The 11,379-nt window shown below is 35.8% G+C and overlaps 1 protein-coding gene across 2 annotated transcripts; it reads left to right on the forward strand.

Annotated features, from left to right (window-relative positions):
- The first annotated feature begins 493 nt into the window (after positions 1–493).
- LOC132195566 (macrophage mannose receptor 1-like) lies at positions 494–4,268 on the forward strand. Of its 2 annotated transcripts, XM_059617659.1 has the most exons (20): positions 494–620; positions 681–774; positions 833–951; positions 1,031–1,603; positions 1,664–1,697; positions 1,755–1,822; positions 1,884–1,986; positions 2,049–2,287; positions 2,350–2,403; positions 2,455–2,488; positions 2,545–2,615; positions 2,669–2,771; positions 2,822–3,087; positions 3,152–3,211; positions 3,270–3,303; positions 3,359–3,426; positions 3,478–3,580; positions 3,698–3,939; positions 3,987–4,062; positions 4,149–4,268. In XM_059617659.1, the coding sequence occupies exons 1-19, from the start codon at positions 570–572 to the stop codon at positions 4,008–4,010; spliced, it is 2,340 nt and encodes a 779-aa protein (XP_059473642.1). In that variant the 5' UTR covers positions 494–569; the 3' UTR covers positions 4,011–4,062; positions 4,149–4,268. The 2 variants fall into 2 exon arrangements, with proteins under 2 accessions (XP_059473642.1, XP_059473650.1); XM_059617667.1 differs by lacking the exons at positions 3,270–3,303; positions 3,359–3,426; positions 3,987–4,062; positions 4,149–4,268 and having other exon boundaries at positions 3,473–3,580; positions 3,698–3,837.
- The last annotated feature ends 7,111 nt before the right edge of the window (positions 4,269–11,379 follow it).

The following is an 11,379-nucleotide window of genomic DNA, read 5'->3' on the forward strand; positions in this document are numbered from 1 at the left end:
TACAAATCAACCGTGGACAATAAAAAAATTAAACTGACACTAAATTAAGTTATATTTTTTTTCCTCTTGAATAAAAAATTGATAACAGCACTAATCATCGCAAACATGATATTATGATATTATTTCAACCAAAAACGATCTTTTCACTGCCAAAAGAGATAATTATAAAAAAAACATTATTAATTTAATATATAATTGGAATAAATAACTGTAAACACTTGGTTTCTTTTTTTTTTTAATAAATAATATTTGAAATTTTTAGTTTTAGGTCTCATTGCTTTCGTCTCAACTATAATAAAATCTTAGCAATGTTCATTTGCAATCTACAAATTATAAGAAGCATTTTTCTTGTCAATATGTAGCACGAAATAATTTTTCATAATTTATAATAATTGAGGAAAAATATCTTGTTCACTACAACAGTAACTGATCGAAGCTTTAAAAAAAAATTACAGGAAACAGGAAACTGATGAAATGTAGTCAGCAGTGTAGTGTTTTGTTTCTAGCACGCAGGATGCTACACTATGGCACCATCAGAATTTTTCCGTAAAAATTTTGATTAGTTTGAAATGTGGACTATAACACTTCTACACATCGTAGTAATTTTGATATCATGCAACGTAATTATAACTCACTTTTTTTTACATACATATTGAACTGATCCATGTATTTGTTTTCAGCACTTCACTAGTGTTTCCTCGGCACTTATTGTAAAAACAAGACCTTCCCTGTATACAATAGATACTTTAAATGTTAAATTTGCAGTAAAAAGGAGTATGTAAAAAATTTAGCACAACTTTTGAACATTCAATTTTAATTTGGCAAATCGTAGAGAGAAACGTAACTAGGGTACGCATACAGAAGTGTTGTGGACCTTATACTAAAAAATGTAACCCAACCAAAAAATTCACAACCAAAACTTCAACATATAATACAATATTGGCATCCAAAGTAAGATTAATATTATATAATAATTTCTTATTTGCTCAACTTTAGGACTTAAATATTAAATAATGATCATTGGTCATAGATTACTACATTAACGAACGAAGCTTCAACCCAAGCAGTTGAAATTCAAACAAATCTTCCAAATCAAGATTCTACAACTTTGGTCGAAGAAAGTACGTTATCAGAGCAATCCATCGCAAGCTCCCCTGAAGCAGAAACAACTACGACCGAATTATCAACGCTCAGCGATCCTTCAACAGAACAAATATTATTAGTTACCACTGAAATCCCTTCATCAACAACAAGCGCAGCGATTACTACTATGACCGATACTACTACAACAACTATCACACCTACTTCCACTGTAGCACAAACCACTACTACTGTAGCACAAACCACCACTAATGTAGCACAAACCACTACAACTGTTGCAAAAACCACTACAACTGTAGCACAAACCACTACTACTGTAGCACAAACCACTACCACTATAGCAAAAACCACTACCACTGTAGCACAAACCACTTCTACTGTAGCACAAACCAGTACCACCACCACTAAACCAACCACCACCACTACCAAGACTAGCACAAGTACCTCAACCACGACTACAACTCCAAAACCATTGTGTCTTCCGTACAGTTGCAATACAAATGTAATTATTAAAAAAAAATTACTTTGGCCTATTAATGTGAATTTTTTTCCATCACATCAGAGTTCAAAACTAGGGTCAGATGGTAGAGTACTAGGTTGGTGATTTAATCAATTTTAAGCAAACCTAAATAATTATAATTTTAATACACCAGCGTCAGCAGTTACTGATGGAGTGCTGAAGGAGATTGGGAATAGGCAGTACTTATTCAGTTCAAGTGCGGTATGTGCAATAAAAATTTAATTAAACAGTAGAAATGCTGAAGTTAACCAATAAAATACAGAAAAGCTGGCCTGAAGCAGCATCTGCTTGTTGTTCACTTGGGATGAGTCTTTTGAGTTTGGAAACTGCTGACGAATATTTATCGATAGCAGATATTGTTGACTGTAAGTGCCTCTATTAATTTCAATTCACATATGCGTTGAGATCAAAGCAAAATTTTGAACAGCTTCTGATAACGGTAGTTTCAACGGCGAATATTTCACTTCCGGAAGTGACAACAAACTGGAAAACTCTTTCGTTTGGTGCACATCAAATAATACCACTATTGCTTCCCCACCGTGGGCTGCTGGCGAACCGAGCGACAAAACGGAAACGGAAAACTGTATCGTGGTGTACACTGAATTCGGCAAAAATCCCCAGCTTGGTGATAAATCGTGTCCTACAGCCACTAAATATATTTGTGAAGTATTTAGATATTTAAATCATCACTTATTGCAAATTATTTCGACATAACCTAAAACATTTAGATGCCAGTGATTCCGAGAGTTTCAACATGTGTGCAGCAGACCTGCAAAGCTGATGTTTTATAATATTATAATTTAAAAAATCTAAAAATAAAACTTTTTTCTTAGCCCAATTTGATAGGGTCAGATGGACAAGTAAACAGTGGGTTATTTTGATAAATAAATTTTACTCTATCCAAACTTCTTATAAATTTTTAGTGACTGCGCCAGCAATCGATGGAAACTTTATGGTTATATGTGGAAAATTATACTTTATAAGCAAATCAGCAGTATGACCAAATTTGTCAGCGCTAATCTTAATATTTGAAATATGTATTATTAGAAAACCTGGCAAGAGAGTGCAGACGAATGCTGCAAAAGGAAAATGAGATATCTCACTGTAGAAACTGATGAAGAGCATATGTGCTTGGCTGAATTCATGATGAGTACTCTACATTTCAAAGTTTTAATTTAAATGCTACATGTTTTACTGCAGATCCTTACGGTCGCCAATATAACGGAGTTTGGTTTTGGACTTCTGGCTCGGATATTTCTGTTGAAGGCGTCTACACCTGGTGCTACTCGGACAATACTCAGGCAAACATAAGCTTTTCCAATGTATTAAAATGGGCCGTTACACAGCCTGATAACGGCGGAAACGTTGAAGACTGCATAAATATCTTCACGCACAACGTCGCTCCCCCAGGCAGCATCGATTATAATGATATAGTTTGCAGCAGGGGCTTGCAATATATATGCGAGGTGATTTGTACATTTTAATTTCATTAAAAAACAATTGCTAAACTTGACGTACGTGTGGTTGCAGCGGCCATTGTTTGGATCAGTTCCGTTTCCCGAATGTCCAACAGTAGATTGCAAACCGGAGGTGAGGAGCTGTAAAATTTTAATTTTATTTAAAAAATTTCTTTTTCTATTTTTCTAAGCCTGCAAAAGTTAACGAGTCCCAGAAATGGCTGTGTTTGTTCAATTAAGGATTAAATTCACTTATCTGTCAATAAAAAATAAACTTTAGCTTCATCAGCTGCAGTGGGAGATTTTTATAATGCGTGTAGTAGACAGTACTTTGTCAGTGTTGTAGCGGTATATAGAAAAATAGATTAATTAATTATGAAAATAAGTATTGAAGTTCAGAAAACTCGAGACGAGGCGATGACAGAGTGCTGCAAGTATGGTCTACAATTATTGAGTATTGACACTCAACAAGAGCTTCAATGCATTGTGGACATGAATAATGGTGAGTTGAGCGTTTGAACTTAAATTTAAACAAACAAGCTTGTGATTAAATTTTAAAATCTTTACTAAGCTAAAAATTACACAAACTTTTGAATTTGTATATGATTTGCCCTTAAAGCACAATCAAAGAAATCTGCGAGATTTTGGACATCTGGGTCAAACATGGGCATCTTGAGTGCCAGCAACCACGGTTGGTGCACCTCGAAGAATCTGATTTACAACAAAACCCTTTGGGAAAGTTCTCAGCCAGACAATCCGTACACAGAAAGGTGCATTTCTTTCAACGTGGCTGTTGGAGACATATCTTTGTATAAAATTCACGATACTACGTGCTCCACAACTTTACCTTTTATCTGCGAGGTAAATTTTAATTTTCGTAAATAAAATTTTAGTAATTGCAATTATAGGGTGATGTACCACCACGCGTATAATAATTTGAACTTTCTGGCTTAAAAAGACGGAGGACGGAGGTATTGCTAGCAGGTGCATTTTATAAATTTGTTTTTATTTTCTATTCAAATATGTAATTTTTGTACTGCCATTAACATTAATTTTATTTCATGATAAAGATGCCTTTCCTACATTGATGGAAATAACTTATTCCGTTCCTGAAATTCAAACTCTGCCAAACAATAAGGATTATGCAATCGTGCGTTAAAATTTTTAATTAATAAAAATGCAATTAATCCCTCACAAAAATTAGCTCATATCGCATTTATTTTAACTCTGTTCCTTTAAATTATGATTGAAATCAACGTAATAACTGTTATTTGTTATTTGGTACAGCAATTTATATTATTATATTTTTTTTTTATTTGACAAAAAGATAATTGACCGATTCAAAAACATAATAAAAGACAGAACTTTATTTAGAAAGGACAATTTTTATTTACACAAGCAGTAAAATGAATAATTAAAATAAGCTATAAAAAATTATTATCACAGAGACCAAAATACATCAGATCTGACACTTCCCCGTCTCGTGTATCGTGCGTGAAGCAGTTGTCAAAAACCGTGTGCACCTTTGGCATGTTGTTATGCTCGGGTGGCGCTACTTCACTCCCCATATCTGCCCCCGGCGCTCTCTTCAAATCACTCAACGTTCTACAGGGGGTCGAAAGCGACCGAAAAAAGAATTACTGTTTAGTCTAAAATTAAATTGCGGCTGCATTTCCTTTATTCGGCGGCGGCCAAGTGCAAGAGTGAAGCACGCGCCTTGCTCTATGTGGGAGTTTGGAGGGATGGGGTTGCTGCCGAGAGCGTCGCCGGCTGGAATCCGACGCATAAATTACCGAAAGGTGTGGAATGCTTTTACCGCACTCGTGCCACATTAGAGAGTCAAATTAAAGCGTTATTGATCACCTTTTAACCCAAGAGCTCCAATTTTATAAACGTCTGGCTCGCTCATAAAATTGGTATCGGTGGCAAATAAAAATTATAACTTTGAGCGCTCTTTTGCTAATCAGCATTTCCATAAACAAAAAATATCCAGGTTCGTGTTTTATATATAAGGGAAAAAATACGCAATTTTATAAAATGTCATTGGGACAAGAAAAACGAGATTAATTCTAACTCTTTTTGGAAATAAAAGATCCCCAGTATTATTCGACGTTCGATCAGAGCATAAATTAAGTTCAGAGAAAGAGAGCGAGTTTTCGCTCTGAATAATAAAGCGTTTCTGCCTCCACGCCGATAAAGTTTCAATCCAATCTCGACAAAGAGAGGTGGTGCCGTCGTGTGCCGTGCTGATGTTATTGGGAAAACTTTTAAACAGCGCACGGAACGCACTCTCCGATAAACTCGCCAGCACGGAGGTACGTAAGTTTGCTCACAAAGGCGTTTTGATATTTATGCATAATAGATCTGATATAAAGCATAAAATGTATAAGTTACCAAATTGCTGCTGCAGGGCTAATAAAACACGCGTTCGCCAGTTTAGGCGCGTTTAAAACTCAAGCTGTGCGCATCGAGAGCGCCGTACTTGGAAAAGGCGGAAAACTCATTCATGTGCATGTTTTGTTGTTTTTATTCTTTGTGTTGTTTTATTAAAACTGCAAAGCCACGCAGAAGCATGCAGCGAGGAGCTGTAAAATTTCCTAGCATAAATCTTGCTTCAAATTGGCAATAAAACGATTCTACCTTGGGATTCATTGTGTAGAGATTTATTGGCACATAAAAGAAATGCCGAGAGATTATACAATATAAATGAGTTCGGCACCAGCATTTAAATGCTCTCATTTTATGATTAAATCTCTGCCTTTTAATTGCTGTTTGACAAAAGTATTAACTACAGCATTAAAAACGTGGTTCTCAATGGCTTAATCAAAACGTTTCAACTGCGAAGTGATGAAAATTTATGTGAGGGCTTTAAATTTACACGAGTTTTCAAAATTTATTGTTTTCTTTTTCATGTTATAAATAAATCAAGATACAATAACGAATTTTGATTTTTTTCTCAATATTTACGTTCTAAAAAAGTGGTTAAATATTCTCATAAAACAGAACTTTAAAACCTTTTTTAGCTGGAAATAATTGCCAAGCTCAGCGAGCGTTTTATCAAAGATAATCTCACGCATTTAGAGTGCGTATTTAGAAATTTGATCCCACCCTAAACGCAGAACGCGATATTTGCTCTAGTTTTGTGTGCGAGTGCTGCAATTCTATGGGCTCTTAACGCTGCAATTGTGTGAGATTTCCGCCCATCCATGTATTTATCCTCCCAGGTATATAATATATAAAAGTACATACATAGGGCCCTCGGAGTGGTGATAAAACCGGCGATAATTTTATCTAAAAACATATATTGGAGGAAAGCTTTGCCGCCAACACACAGAAGGTGGGGCGGAAAAGAAAAATCATCATGTCCTGCCTGGCCGAAAAATCGGATGAATGAATGGAGAGTTTGTTTTGTGGGGCGAAAGAGGCATCAGCACTCTATAATAAATGCATTACAACCCGATTCGCACAAAAGAGAGAGAATATTATTTATAAAGGGACATTATTAGCCTCCTGACGAGGGTGGAGCAGCTGTGACTTTTATTTTCTATTGAAAGCGCGCAGCTGATTTGGCCAGATGATTTAGGCGATTCCCTTTATTTTGTATTGAGAGAGACGAGTTGATGGTTTATTTTTGCACAAAACATGCTGATTTTGTGTTTTTGTATTGAGCCCCCAGCCGCATACTCACTGTAGTGAAATAACAAATTAATGGCGTGGCCGAATCAAGGCGGATTGCCGCGCCAACTGACGAACATATTATGGAGGAGCATTGTGTCCTAAAAACAGCAGCTGAAAAACAAATAATAAGGTACTGACGCAAATGCCAATGTGCCAGTTTTTTTACTTGGGTCTCCCTATTTCACCAAAAATATTGGTTGTAATATGTTATTATTTTTTATATATTTATAAAAAAAACCTAAAAACATTCTGATTATGGAATAAAAATGTAATACAAAGTTACAACGTTAGTAAAAAAAGCAACAGCGATATTTCCGAGTGCTGCATTTGAAACGATCTAATAAGACCATCGGCAAAAAATACCATTCTGCTTCAGATAAAAGCATTTTCAAACTTTATCATATTTTATTATGGCAAATTCCCAGTTAATTTTTTTTTAAGCTTTTATAGGCTTGACCTTAATAAAAATGCATAATATTAGGCTGGATCGATTAAATATCGAGATTTTTCTCTTCTAGATCTGTCTTCAATCTAATAAAATTAAATTCCATTACCCTCATCGCATAAATTCTCCTGTGGGGATATTTGTAAACGCACCGCTGGATATAATAAAATAATACAACCATAGCTCGCTAACAAGAGAAATAAAGTTTGTTCTGCTCCCAAGCATTATTTTATTTTCCAATTTGCCGAGCATAAAAAATACTCCAGCGAAATGAATTTAAGAGAGAGGGGTGGGTGCACATGGTTGCATGCCAGGGCACGCATATGCACTTAAGGGAGGAAGGAACTTTCGTTTCGCCTTTGATCTTACGTTGTGTATGCTTAGGTTTTTCCTGCTTCTTTTCTTTTTCTTGTATGGTTTTGCGGCCTGGCCGCCGAGGGAAGATTTTTCATACATGCTGGGGAACAATAAAACTTTATGAAACAATTTATACCTCCAGCAGCAGAAGGAGAAAGAAGCACGCACAGAGAGAGTGCGTAGAGACCATGTGAAAACTCGCAAACGAAGCATGCCACACAAAAATCGGACAACAAAAGGTGCCAAGAGCATAAATGAAAAACAAACAAGCAACGCCAATTATTTATGGCCCCCGTGCATAATGTAAAATACAACATCTCCCGAGAAAAAGGAAGGGTCTTTCACACAAAATTTTTTGTTTGCACATGCTGGTTTGGGCTCTTTTATTGAGGGACGCGCGGTCATTGAACACATAGGGTGCATAAATGGGAAAACGCGCAGCTCCCCATGTGATCCTTGACACATTTGTTGAGCAGAGCGGGGCGGCTCGTTTCAAATTTTTATCAGGGATTTTTTGCCCACCAGTTTCAAGGAAGGCTCTCTCTTTTTGACACGTTTGTTAGGCGCGCACAGCAACAAAGGAATTTTAATGAAATTGTTTACAGCGCAAGCCTCTTGTGCGCAATTTGTGCAGCATATAATAATTCGGCGCCCTTGAGGAATTTTATGTAACAAGGGAGTTCTTTTTTAATTGGAAAGCCTCCCAGAGCGGGCTGCCAGCGCCTCCGAGAAAGAAGAAAAGTGTCTTAATTTTGTAGCTCGTCGGCGTTCTCTTGTGTTAGCGTGAAAATTGGGCGGATTTGAGATAAAAATTCCCTCCCTTCAATATTAAGAAGAAAAAAATGCCTAAAATTTTGAAACTTTCAAGTAGCTCGCAGAAGCTTATAATTCAAGAACAAGTCTCTCCCCTCCACAACATTTTCTTCTTCCTTTTTTGTCGCGAAGAATTAATTTAATAATATTTACAAAATTTTCAGATTTTCCCTTAAGAGATGTAAATTATGCAAAATGGGAGTTTTGAAACAAATAAACAGCTAAATGTATTCAAAAGGCAATTTAACAATTAAAACATGAAATTGGAAATTGAGTTAAGAAAAAGATACGTTTTGTAACTTATTTTGGTATTTAATTACAAATATTGATTTCTTTAAAGAGATCTTTATTTTTTTTTCAGGGAGCTCAAATTTTGTAATTAGAATTTAGAAATTTTGTGCTGAAATTCATTTAAAAAATTTATGATATTCAAGGTCTCAAAACGATCAATTTAATTTTGAAAAATTATGATTTAAATTTTATGCTGGACAACGAAAAATTTAAAATTTATGCCTTTGTCATAAACTTTGTAAACAAGAAACAAAACTTAAACACTTCATGCAGCTGTGGGAAAAAAATTCTAGACTTTTAAAAGGAATTCATTGAGCGAACAATCAATTATTTAAAAATAAGGTCCTCGTTGAGGAAATGCATAATCGCTGTTGAACGCGCTTGTAAAGCATTCCTAAATGTTTATTTAGAGATGTGAAGTGCTCTCGTCCGATTTTTCTCATTGTGTTAAAATGCCAGTAAACGAATATCTTTCGATATCAAAAGAAATCTCAGCTCGCACAAGCTGCTTCCATAATCGGTGGATATAAAAGGCTTTTATCAGAAAAATCTCGAGGAGAAGGGTCATTAAGAAATTGTCGGTGGAACTAATGGGATAAATATTGTAATACGCCTTTGTGGTCCAGCGCAGCAGCCGAGCGGCGGCGGCAAGGGGATAAATTCTTAAATAAATTCAATGGTTTCCAACAAAGGGAAGCCGGCGCGCTACTACTTGAAGAATGAAATATCAGCCGCTCGGTATTGGGTCGCGAGCAGCAGACGCACCTTTATCTATTGTGACAACAAAATTGATTTCGGGCATAATTTCGCGTGGAGTTTTTCGGAATTAATTCACGCATCAGTGAGCTCGTGAATTATGTTGCACATGCCGCCGCGGCAACAATGAAATGTGCGCCGAGATAACTTTTCTCAGAGCCTATACTGAGAGATCGTATAATAATAATAAAAGGCAGCTCGGTGGAGCGGCGGCTCTTTCATTGTGTACGTTTTTCCAAAGGCGCTATAAACCACACTGAGAAGGGTGCGGGCATCTGCGAGATCCAGGTCGCAACGAGGGACCCATGTTGCATCTTCACGCTTGAATGAAAGCGTCGAAGAGCCCTTTAGCTCGTTACGGTAATCGCAGGACGTATGTGTTTCGCCCTATCGGCCCGAGAGCAATTCGGCAATTTTATTATATTTATTATAAGGCTCATGCGTGGAAAGTTGGGCAGATTTTATTGGCGCACGACCATCATGCTTTCAATTTGCTTTTCCTCTTTGGGGAATCGGCGATTGCTTATCTTTATGTCCCGCCCATGTTTTAATGCAGCTTCCTCTCGTAAAATGTTTGTCCTTTTGGCATAAAAAGCTGTTTCATTATCCAGCATCGACTTTATACCATAATATATGGATAAAATCCATAAGTTACATATTGTTTCCATCGGGAAAAATTCATGAGAATAAGGAAATATAACGTTTTTGGGAAAGGATTTGAATGTTCACCAGTAGTTTTATTGTAATATTAATTATTTGTTTATATTATGCTCAGTTGTGATTTATTTAAAAGTTAATAAAATCCATAATTAAAATAATAACATAATTTTTGGCCAGTAAAAGTATTGAATCAATAAAAATAATTACAAACAACATCATTGGAAGCTGATGCTAAAGCTGTACTTACAATTAGCAGTAGAGGTTTAAACAGTTACTGAAAGCAAATGTATATATCTTTGGAAATAAAAACTACAAATTATGTGAATATCAAATTTAAAACGTTATAGGATATAGTAATTTAAAAATTTTATTTAACTTAAAACAGAATGAAAAATAAATTATAAAAATTATAAAATAAAAAAAATTAAACATTAGTTTATATTTAATTTTACAGAATAGATAATGTAAAATTAATATTTCAAGATGAGACTATTTTATTGAACATGTGAGGTATGTAAAAGTGAAATACTCATCAAGTAACATTAAAAAAATACAAAATACATTCACGCCACGCTTTATTTTTTTTATAGCAATACAAGTCAGATACCATTGCAATCATTTTCTCTTTCAAAAAATTACAAATCTGAAATCTTCATATGCTTCATGATGGGAAATTATGGTTGCAACAATAACCGTGACATGCAAATTATATAGTATAAGCTGAATCTATCCTAAAACATAGAAGATCTCATTTCATTATTCATACTTACAATTAGCTTGTCATCTGTAATCATTAAATTATCCATTATTTTACTTGATTTTATTGTCATAAAATTTATCTAAAATGGAGATCATCGAATCTATTTTGTTCTTTTTAATTTTGAAGCTTGTTTCTGCACTTTGAAATAAGTAAGGGTGACACTCAAAGGGCCTCATTTTGCAAACTCGCGTCGTAAGCAGAGACGACTCCAATTTTGAGCCCGAAGAAAGGAACCAGTTTGGATCGAACGACATCCTTAATGACAGCACTTTTGCTTTCAAAGGAATCGCACACAGGAGAGACGTGTATCTTTTTCCATTGATCAACTGCGGAACAAGCTGATTTGCACCTTTAGCCGAGGGACGCACGCGGTATAAAATACATAAAACACAATGCAATCGAATGCGCCTAAACTCTAGGGGAGGCTCTGCCGTGCACAATGAAGGCCCTCCTTTTCCTCTCTCCCAACACACCTCTCCTGCGCGCAGCTTGCTTCGGCCGCTCGCTCGGCTCTCGCGCTCAGTCTGTCAGTAGAGTTTTT

This window comes from Neocloeon triangulifer, unplaced genomic scaffold, assembly GCF_031216515.1.
Source record: "Neocloeon triangulifer isolate White Clay Creek 2 clone unplaced genomic scaffold, ASM3121651v1 ptg000001l, whole genome shotgun sequence".
Lineage (NCBI taxonomy): Eukaryota > Metazoa > Arthropoda > Insecta > Ephemeroptera > Baetidae > Neocloeon > Neocloeon triangulifer.